The 11,546-nt window shown below is 38.7% G+C and overlaps 1 protein-coding gene across 1 annotated transcript in view; it reads left to right on the forward strand.

The window, feature by feature from the left end:
• Acbd6 (acyl-CoA binding domain containing 6) overlaps nucleotides 1-9,266 on the forward strand; it is a 116,784-nt gene extending 107,518 nt beyond the window's left edge. The window contains exon 8 of the mRNA XM_090340316.1: nucleotides 8,984-9,266. Within this exon, the coding sequence (XP_090196442.1) occupies nucleotides 8,984-9,138 (155 nt within the window). The 3' untranslated portion in view covers nucleotides 9,139-9,266. The remainder of the gene's footprint in view (nucleotides 1-8,983) is intronic.
• The last annotated feature ends 2,280 nt before the right edge of the window (nucleotides 9,267-11,546 follow it).

Raw genomic sequence — 11,546 nt, forward strand, 5'->3', positions numbered from 1 at the left:
ATTAATTTTATGAATTATGGCTGAGCTTGACAGCTGTCCTTGTGTTGACAGCTCTTCTGATTAGATCAGTTGTCAAACTCCATCCTTAAGCAGGTTGTAAATCCTGGTTTCTTTGGATTAAAACTGGGTCAGAGCCAATCACAGGTTAACTAGAGGCCAGCATTGTACTACCACATGTCCTTATTCATTCTAATGTTTTTTTTTATATATATATAGTAGCATATTTAAACTCTTACTTGCCTGTGTTTTACCTGAGTGTTTTGAATTTTCAGCTACTAGCCTACATGTTATTTTGTGATAAAACATGGTCTTTGCTGATGTGTATATTGGTATAAGTGTGGTCTTCCTTATAAATGGCCTGTTAGTCCTCTCCTCTTTTCCTCCACTGGGAATACTAATATCATTGCATGTATGTCCCCCAAGGGAAATCAAGGCTTTTTCTTACACGTTTGGTCATGTGATTACAGAGTGGGCAGGCTTTGTATCCTCATGAGCCCTCAGTCTTCCACGTAAAGCACCATCTGTTCTGTTCCCTCTACACTTACAGGGCAGTGGGAGGAGGCATTAGAGTGAAAATAAATAAAATAAAAAAGAAAGAAATTCATCATCAAAACCCTGAGGATTAATGGAGTCAGAAGGCTCACTGCTGTGAATGAAAATTCATCTTCACCTGTGCCAGTGTCAGGGCTGACTCTGTGGCACTTGACAAATAGAGGTTCCCAGGATACCATAAATTCAGCAACTGGACTACTCCCTGTAGACCTGCCCAAGCTTTTCTGAGATGGGCTTATGACTGGTTTTGTATTTCCCAGCACATTGTGGGCACCGATATATTTCCTCATTAATTTGGTGAAATGTTAGCACTCTTTCCTTCTCATCCCTCTCTCATCATCTTTGCTTTTGATTTAAGGGATTATGCAGCCTATGAATTTATGAAATACAACTCTGTGTGACTTGTACTTCACTGAGGATGCAGAGAAATCAATTAGCTAACGTATTTGAGCAAATGCTAAGTTGTTAGCACTGTACTCAGTGAAGAGAAGAATGCAAAAGAGTATATTCTCGAGTATCTCACTATCTAATTGGAGGTATGAAGTACATTTTCCACCAACCATTTGTTGAGCACCTTTGTGACCTACGTTCCTACGGGTAATGTAGGTGCCTTTTGTGTATCAGAATAAGATTAATTGGTATGACTTAAAAGTAGGTACCCCGTCATTTAAGTCAGTGTCTCCTTTTTCTTCTCTGTACTACAACATTCTGCTTATTTACATTTCATGTGACTGTCTTTGTATAAACCCAAGCGCTTGTTAATAAAATTCCTTTAATGTAGATACCATATCCCTTGCCTTGAAGTACTGTTTTGCAGTTCTATCAAGTTAGAACATTGTTACACAATTGAGATAGCATTTTCTAGATGATTGGCTATAGTCCTATAGATGTACAATTTAAATTTTAAATTCCATTCCTGGGTTGGTACCCATAGATTATATCACATCTCACTGTCTTGTCATACAGGACACATGAAACTAATGACCCTTTGTTTAAGAAAACTTTTCTGTGTCTTTAGTTATAACACCTTGTCTACTTACTAATTCTTTTCTTTTTTTTTTTTTTTTTTGCTTGAGCTCAGGGCCTGAGCACTGTCCTTGGACTTTCTCAAGGCTAGAGGTCTACCACTTGAGCCTCAGCACCACTTCCGGCTTTTTTCTAGGTATGTGCTTGCTAGGCAAGCACTCTACCATTAGGCCAAATTCCCTGCCCTTACTGATTCTTTTTTCTTTTCTTTCATTCCTTTTTTTTTTTGGTCATGGGCTTGAGCTCTAGGGCCTGGTAACTATCCTTGGGCTTTCTCGAGGCTAACGCTTTACAACTTGAGCCACAGAACCACTTCTGGCTTTTTCTGTGTATGTGGTATAGAGGAATCAACCCCAGGGCTTTGTGCATGCTAGGCGAGCACTCTACCATTAGGCCATGCTCCTGGCCCAGCCCTGATTCTTTTGTTTTTTCTATATATTTTTATTGTAATTAATAGAAGGATCACATTATATTCACCAAATAGAAGGTGCGTTACTTCACATATATTGATACCCTTTCTCATGTCTTGGTCCCCATTTCCCTCCCCCCACCCCCGCCCCTCATCTTGCTTTTCCCCCTTCCCTATCCTATTTCAAATAATCAAATACACATATATACAATATATCAGATAACAAGGTGATATACTGTAACAATATGAGATAACCAAGGAACAACAAAAGAGATGAGAGGTAACATAGTACATTAAGGACAACAATCATTCATTATATGGCTTTTGTCTATATCCTGGAGGTCCTTTCATTTAGTGTCATACTATATGGCCTTATGTATCTAAGTTTTGCTCTATTGTAAATCTCTGTTAGGAGAGCCCAAGGTTTCTACTGATTTTGACAAATGGGAGAAACCATTGAGCCTATATTCCTTTGAGTCTGCCAGCCCTGATTCTTATCCTGAAATGTTAGGTTAGATTCGTCTGATAGGTTATGTTAATTATTATCCTGAGTTACAGATTTAAATACTGGGAAGTTTATTCTTGTGATGCTGCTTTTAAAGTCAATCAAATGTTCCCTACAGTAAGTTAAGACTGATAGCTGTGGAATAACAGTTAAATGATTATCGTTCAAAGTACAGTTATTATGTAGCTAGTTCTTAGCAGGATAAATCCTCTCTTCTTGCAGCTACTTAATAGAGGCAGTGTATCCTTTTTTTGTATTTTATAAGAGATTATCTTCCATTTAAATATAACTTGGTATGTGTTTCATGGTAAAAACAACTATGAAATCTAAAATATATTTTTAAATTGTTTTGGGAGACTCCTTCCAGGTTTTTTAACTAATTTTATTGTTATTACTAACATGTTGTACAGAGGGGCTACCTAAATTTTCAGTGTAAACCAGAGAACTGGTGATATAGTACAGTGTATATTTATTATAAGTCAGTCCCTGACACCACAAAAAGATGGAGGCATGTCTCAAGTGGTAGGATGCCAGCCCTAAGCAAGAACCAAGAGGTCCTGATTCAAACCTCTTGTACCACCAAAGACAAGAAAATAAGTTCACCCCTGTCCCACAAAAAAAAAAAAATTCTCAAAAGAGCAATATACTCCTGAACACTTTCTCTTTGATCCTTTGGCAAAAACAGTTATGTCTCTGCCCTCTTCCCTCTCTGTACCATCCTTTAAGATGCAGAGTACTTGATGCAGAGTACTTTCTGAGACTCCAAATATACTCTTAACCAGTCCACAGTTGTCACAGGATTGAAATAAGTATATCTTGCTTCCTTCAATCTTTTCTCTATTTTCTACTCACTCTTTTATCAAATAATAGTTTAACATTTGTAGTCCTAATAACCAATCAAGAAATCGCACTCCACTGAAGGCAGAGATAGGATTCTCAAGTGATCTAATTTTACCTCAGAAAATATCTGCCCTCCACCTCTGAGGCCTGTGTATTTGCAGACTATGCAGCTTGGTACCTAAACTCATTGGGATACCTAATATAAGCAATCACCAAAGCTACTCTAAATTTATAACCTGTCTCAGCCGACTGTTTTCTTGCCATTTCACAGCATATAACCCTCAAGCACTCAGCTGGAGGTGCCCACTTGGGAGATGACCAGGAAAGCCAGCAACACACCTTATCTTTTACCAAAGTGGTAACAGATAGCAAAAAAAAACAAACATTTTACAAGTAGATTGTTGAAAACCAAATTCTTGGAGTTTTACTTCCACTTAAGATGTAAGAAAAATCGCAAGAGAACTTTCCCCACACACTAGCAAGCTACAAAAATCTTAACTTTTTATGAACCCCTAAGAGAACAGAAATTACAAGGCCCCTAAAGAGTGGCAAAACCCCACAAAGACCAAAGAACTTTTTGCTTTAGCAGAACACACATGAAGGGAGCCACCATAAAAGTAGATTTTTAAAAATAGTTAATATTAATACTCTTTTTTGTTGGCTGTGGGGCTTGAACTCTGGGCCTGGGCACATTAATGCATTCTTAAAGTGAGCTACTATAATAGAACTAGAAAACTGAGACCCGAGGGATTATTTACTCAGTGTGCTTTTAGCATTATGTAGAACTCATATGAGAGGAATCAAAAAGAGAACCCTCTTCAATGACATGAGCGCAGAACTTTTTTGCTTTCCTGGACTTTAAAAGAGTTTTTCAGTTTTTATTTTACTACTACTATTATATTTTGAGACAATTTCATCTTGTAACCTAGGTTGGCCTACCGCCTAAAGGCTGGACTACAAGTATGAAACTATACATATATACTATATATAAAAATTGTACCTATTAACTGTAACTCCTCTGCCAGTCTAGGGGCTTCAACTCAGGGCCTGAGCACTGTCCTTAGCCTTTCTCAGGCGTAGGACACTACCACTTGAACTACAACACCACTTCCTGTAACCCCTCTATGCATCACCTTGACAATAAAATTAAATTCTAAAAATTATATATATTAATATACATGATGTTTTGAAGTATATATGCATTGTAATGCACAATTAAAACTCACATGCTTTTTATGTGTGGTGACAGCACTTAAAATCAACTCTCTGCCAGGTGTGGTGGCTCATGCCTGAAGGCTGAGATCTGAGAATCACTGTTCAAATCACTAGCCCAGGCACTAAAAAGTCCATGAAACTCTTATCTCCAATTAACCATCAGAAAACCGGAAGTGGCGCTGTGGTTCAAGGAGCAGGGCCATAGCCTTGAGCTGCAGAGCTCAGGGACAACGCCCAGGCCCAGAGTTCAAGTCCCATGACTGACAAAAAAAAAAAAATTTAATTTTCTTAGTCACTTCAAAAATACAATGCATCATTATTAACTCTAATAACCATATTGCAAATCTTTCACCCATAAATCCGTAAGCCATTGAGGTAACAGAAACTTGTCCTCCTTTCTTCCTGTCTCGTGTGTGTGTGTGTGTGTGTGTGTGTGTGTGTGTGTGTGTGTGTGTGTGTGTGTGTGTGTTTTATTGTTGGGGTAACATATAGAGGGGTTACAGTTGGTTCAAGTAGTGGGTACCTTACTTCTTGAACATAGATACCCCTTCTCATGTTTTTGTCTCACTTTCCCTCCCTCTTCTTGTGTCTTGGCCTGGTTCAAAGCAAATATTAAAGACTCCCTGCCACTAGGGGGCAGAATAGGAGGCTCTCTAGCCCAGAACACCTCTCTCCTTTCCCCTCTTCCCCTCTTCCCACTGCCCTCTCCCCTATCTCCTCTCTCCTGTCTTCTCTTTCCCTTCTCTCTCCTCTTCCCTTTCCTCTTCCCTCTCCTCTCCCTCTCTCCTTCTCCCTTTCTTCCTCTCCCCTTTCCTCTGTCTCTCCCCCTTTCCCTCTTTTTCTCTCAACCCCAGTCTACCTTTCTCTCCCTTTCTCTCTGTCCCTCCTGATGTTTAGGGGATGATAGGGAAGTAAAGACGCCACTGAAGAATCCCCACCTTTGATGGCTAAGACCAGTACAATCTCATTCCTACCATGCATAGAAAGCAGCAATAGTCTACTGATAAGGGGGAACAAAAGCATAGAGACTTCCTCTGTGGTTCAGAGATGCAGAGACCAGTCCAACCAAGGGTTAAAGAGGAATACTGAAAACCCCAACCCCAAGATCCTATGCTAAGCATGGAAAAATCTGAAGATTATGGTGCCTTAAAGGTACCTATAGCAGTATCAAACCCAAGCTGAGTTCAGTCACTAACTAAATTTATCCAAAATTCACACTAAAGAGATAGACCTGTTTATGTGGGGGGGGGGGGATTTTGCTTCAACTTCTGCTGCCCTACACTATGAAACACAAAAAGGCAAGAAGAAAATTTTTTCCTTTTTTTTTCTTTTTTTTTTTTTTTTTTTTTTTTTGCCAGTCCTGGGACATAGACTCAATGCCTAAGTACTGTCCTCAAGGCTAGTGCTCTACTAGCTAGAGCACCACTTCTGGCTTTTCTCTGTATGTGGTATCAAGCAATCAAACCTGGGTCTTTGTGTATGCTAGGCAAACACTCTTCCACTAGGCCAAACTCCCGGCCCAAGAAGAAAATTTTTATCAAGCCATAAATCAAGTTGATGGGACAAGTGGACAAAAATTTAAGGATATAGCAGAGTTTCATAAGACTGTACCTTTAATTTTAATAGAACACCTCAGGTTATAAATGGTACATGTTATTTTAACTGCACACCAAACTTTCACCATATTTCATGAGGTAGACCATACTATGGACTATTAAAAAGAAGAAAAAGAAACTTCACAAGCCAGGCATAATACTATACTTGTATAACTCTAGCATTTGGGAAACAGAGGCAGGGAAGACAGGACAGCTTAGGCTAAATTGTATAAAATTATTTCAAATATAAAAGAAAAACTGATCTCCTGCACCATAAGAGAAGCAGAAATTTGAACTGTCTTAAATAAAAAAATTTAAGCTCCCTCTGAAATATAAAGAAATATATAAAGAAACAAATTTTTGCCAGGTGTGATGGCTCACATCTGTAATCCTAGCTACTCAGGAGGCTAAGATCTGAGGATTGAGGTTCAAAGCCAGCCCAGGCACTAAAATCCTTCCTACTCTTATCTCCAGTTAACTACTAGAAAACCAGACATGGCTCTGTGGCTCAAGAGATAGGGCAGTAGACTTGAGCTGAAGGGCACAGAAGCAATGCCCAGGCCCAGGGGTAGGGTGGTAGCTTTGAGCTAAAGAACTCGGGGACAGTGCCCAGGCCCAGAGTTCAAGCCTTGGGAACGCCAAAAAAAAATTAGAAAATATACGCTACCAAAGTCATCTCAAAAAGAATAAAGAAATCTGGATGGCCTTATATCTATTGATGAAATTGAGTTGGACTCAAAACTTTCACAGTGACATCTGCAGGCCTCTGATGATGAGTTCTATTAAATGTTTTAAAGAAGAAAGAGCACTTTCCAATATAAAGCCAGTATTACATTCAGACCATATAAGGAAAAGGCATTAAAGAGAAAGAAAACTATAGGTTAATATCCTATATGAACATAGATGAAAAAAATCTTTAGTAAGTTATTAGAAAGATAATAATCATGATTAAGTAAGTATATCATAAGAACGCAAGGTTGGCTTGGCAATTGAAAGTTGTTGTATTATACCATATCAACCTATTAAAAAACTAAAGAACAGGCCAGGAGTGTGGCCTAATGGTAGAGTACCTGCCTGGCATGAATGAAGCTCTGGGTTTGATTCCTCAGTACCACATACACAGAGAAAGCCAGAAGTGGTACTGTGGTTCAAGTGGTAGAGCACTAGCCTTGAGAAAGCTCAAGGACAGTGCCCAGGCCATGAGTTCAAGCCCCAAGACTGGCAAAACAAACAAACAAAAAACCCTAAAGAACGAATAATCACTTCAATGTATGAGGATAAAGCTGTTGATAAAAACCAACCTCCCTTTCGGTTAAAACAGCACAGCAAAGCAGGAATATCAGGAACTTGGACATCCTGAGAAAATCAACAGCTATCATTGTTAACACAGAAAGGCTAAATGCTTTTTCTCAGTTTCCTCCTTCCCTATGCCGAGAGGGAGGGGGGAAGAGATAGATAGATAGATAGATAGATAGATAGATAGATAGATAGATAGATAGGTAGGTAGGTAGGTAGGTAGGTAGGTAGGTAGGTAGATAGATAGATAGATAGATAGATAGATAGATAGATAGATAGATAGATAGATACTAGAGCCTTACCTGTATCCTTAATAGGACTGGCATAGTATACGCTTAGTAAAATTTTTTTTTAAACACAAACACATTTTGGGCTTGGAATGTAGCTTGGTAGAATGATTGCCTAGCATACATGCAGCCTGGGTTCAACTCCTCAGTACCACATAAAAAAAAAACAGAGGCAGTGCTGTGACTCAAGTGGTAGAGCACTAGCCTTGAACACAGAGAGAGAGGCTCAGGGACAGAGCCCAGACTTCGTTCCCTTTTTATTTATTTTAAAACTCATCGGGGCCCAGAGTTTGGCCTAGTGGTAGAGTGCTTGCCTAGCATGCACAAAGACCCGGGTTCGAGTCCTTGATACTACATACATAGAAAAAAGCCAGAAGTGGTGCTGAGGCTCAAGTGGTAGAGCTCTAGCCTTGAGAAAGTCGAAGGACAGTGCTCAGGTCCTGAGCCCAATCCCAGGACTGGCCAAAAAAAAAAAAAGAATACAAAACTCAGTTAGCAAAACATTTGCCCTATCTAAAAAGACAAAACAAAGTATTTTTTCTAATAAAGAACTTACAGCCTTTGGACATGGCCAGAACACCTGTCATTCTGAAATAAAAATCAACATAAAATATACTTTTAGGTGATGTATTTTTTATTCTTTGCCATCATCTTATCCTTAAAGAATAGTCAACAAACCTCACAACTTATGGGTATTATGTTTGCATGTATATGTATATATAAATGTATATGTATGATGTATATTTCTGTTTTGTTTTTTGCCAGTCCATGGGCTTGAACTCAGGATGTGAGCACTGTTCTTGGGCTTTCTCAAGGCTAAAGCTCTGCCCCTTGAGCCACAGCACCACTTTTGGCTCTTTCTATGTATATGGTACCAAGGAATCAAACCCAGGTCGTTGTGCATACTAGGCCAGCACTCTACCACTAGACCAAACTCCTTGCCCCTATTTCTCAGTTTTTAAGCAACCAAAACTTTAAATTGATTCTTGTAAGATTTTAAAATCCACACTGGACCAAACTCCTTGCCCCTATTTCTCAGTTTTTAAGCAACCAAAACTTTAAATTTGATTCTTGTAAGACTTTGAAATCCAGTGATGAGCCACAGTTCTCATTACCAGGCCTGATCATCCTTAAGCTACTGCTAGCTGCTCACTGTTCAGTGATCCTTATTACTCACCACTTGCCTTTCCTGCTCAAGTGGAGTCATTTCTCTGTCTCACTATAAACTTGTTTTCATATTTGTTGGTTTTCCTTTCAGCTGCTGCCTGTGAATTTGTGGATATTGTGGAGCTGCTGCTCCAGTCTGGCGCTGACCCCACTCTCCGAGACCAAGATGGCTGTCTCCCAGAAGAGGTGACAGGCTGCAAAGCAGTTTCTTTGGTGCTGCAGCGGCACACAGCTAGCAAAGCTTAATCAAAAGATGGAAAACCATAGTCTATGATAGGAGAGGGCTTCAGGAATGAAAAAAAATTGTAAGACTAGTACTTCTTTTACCACCTATCTTTGGTATACATTGACTAATAAAATTGGTTCTGAGGAACTGAAATTTTGAAGTCTCAGCAATTCATTGTACATGCATACATTCTGAGGAGTACTGTTTTGGTGATGAACATATGTACTGTGCATAATGTAATCAGATTCTGCTGAGCATGCTCTCAAATTTATCACTGCTCTAGAGGGTGGAGAAAGGAGCAGACAGATCATATTTCATAATATTAAACATGGATGCTCTAAAAAAAATCCAGAAGCAAAATGTGCTCATCAGCACTGCACTGACAATTAGAGAAGTTTTGTGAAATCACAATGTGGGGGGATCAATTGATTGTATAGCATTCTATACACCTAGTCTGAATAGATAGCTAAAATATCTATTCTTTGGCAGCTAATACTTGGAACAATAAGAAAAAAAGAGAGTGTTAAAAAAAAAAAAAAGAAAGAAACAGAAGCAGTGTCAGACACCGGTGGCTCACACTTGTAATCCTAGCTACTCAGGAGGATGAGAACTGAGGATCACGGTTCAAAGCCACACTAAGCAAGGTCTGTGAGAATCTTATCTCCAGTTTACCAACAGAAAACTGGAAGTGGCACTGTGGCTCAAGTGGTAAAGCACTAACCTTAAGCTGAAGAGCTCAGGGACAGTACCCAGGCCCAGAATTCAAACCCCACAACCAACCAAAAAAGCTTTTTTTTTTTAATCTTTAATATTTACTTGGGTTGGAACTCAGTTTACTCGTGTTTGGCCCAAGCTCTCTAATATTTTTTATGCATATGAATATTTTAAATATTTACTTGCCACTGTTTTCTCTTACTAGAAACTGGTTGGTAGAAGTACTTATGAAGTGGTAAGTAAATACATTTGTGATTTCTTTACTGAGGATAATGTGATCAGAATAACACTAATGACTCTAGTTTAATATTTACTCATGGTTTCTTATTTACTTTGTCTATACTCACCCTAAGTAAAAAATAAGGAATAAAAATAAAATCATGGAAACAAGTATCAAAGACAAAGCAAAATATCTGAGTGGCTTTATCTTCAGAACGCTAGCCTGTGTCTTTCTTTCCTTCATGTGTATGTCTGTGGTACTAGTTTAGAATTCTGGGTTTTATGCATTCTATGCAAGCAAGTCCCCTATCCATAAGCTGATACTTCAAACTCTGCTTAAGTCTGTTGTCTGGCTTACTGCTCTTTACTGAATTTGAAAGTCTTTTGAAAGACTTGTGGACCCCCTTCTTAGAACAGTGTGACACATGGAATTCAGGGGAGGGAGGCTAAACATCAAAGCTTATCCCATGGACACTATGTGGACTTATAGATCTCACGTAGAGTTCATTTTTGTGCTTGTCACCAAATAAGAACGTTGTTGGCTAACCTAGTTTTCTAGTTTCAGTTGTATCTGCCAGATCGTTGATACATGTGACATTGCCATGCTTATTTGAAAGAATGGGAAGAATGAATCTTTGGGGGAAAAATTGGTCATGACTTAAACAATAATATGTAGCTAAGATTTTATCACTAATTAACAAATGGGAAATCTTTAAAGAAGCCACAGGCAAGTGTTACAGGGCAAAAATAAGCTCAGGTGTTTAATTATGTATGATAAATGAAGCCTTAGTATATGTGTTTAACTTGCCTCAGTTTTCAGAATGTTTTCACGGGCATAATTAATCTGTCATCCTCCACAGTAGCCCTATAAAATAGATAAGATCAAGAGTTATCAAGGCTTGGGCTGGGATATAGTTCAGTGGCAGAGCACTTGCCTAGCAAGTGTAGTGTCCTAGGTACAGTCCCTGGTACCAAAAAAAAGAAAAGGAAAAAAAAATTACCATGTGAATTAATGCACCTTCTATCTGGCAAATATCATGTAACCCTTTTATTAATTACAATAAAAAATTTTAAAAAAATTACCAAGGCTGTCACATGAGACAAAACAAGTGAACTAAATAGCTCAAGATTACATCATTGAGCCACTTCTAGGACCAAGTTATTAAATCTTAGTCCTTGTTGGACCACAAAATTACTGGAAGTTTTCTGGCTGTCATTAAATGCATTGAAATTGTTTTTATTTTTATTATTACCTTTAAGTAGTTGTACAAAGGAGCTGCCATATAACAAAGCAGTTTATGAATATAGTATGTCTTGGTCAATGTCACCCCTTTCAACATTTTCACCCATCCCTCCCCAGACCATTCCTTCCCTCTTCTTAGTTTTGTGGAATATACATTGGATTCTTGTCTGCATTTTCCCCTCATCTCCTCTTGACCCTTGACCCCACCTGACCCTTTTTGAATACCTACTTCCTGGTGCTTTATTTTAGTGT

Source organism: Megascapheus bottae, chromosome 10, assembly GCF_031878675.1.
Source record: "Megascapheus bottae isolate mThoBot1 chromosome 10, mThoBot2.hap1, whole genome shotgun sequence".
Classification (NCBI taxonomy): domain Eukaryota; kingdom Metazoa; phylum Chordata; class Mammalia; order Rodentia; family Geomyidae; genus Megascapheus; species Megascapheus bottae.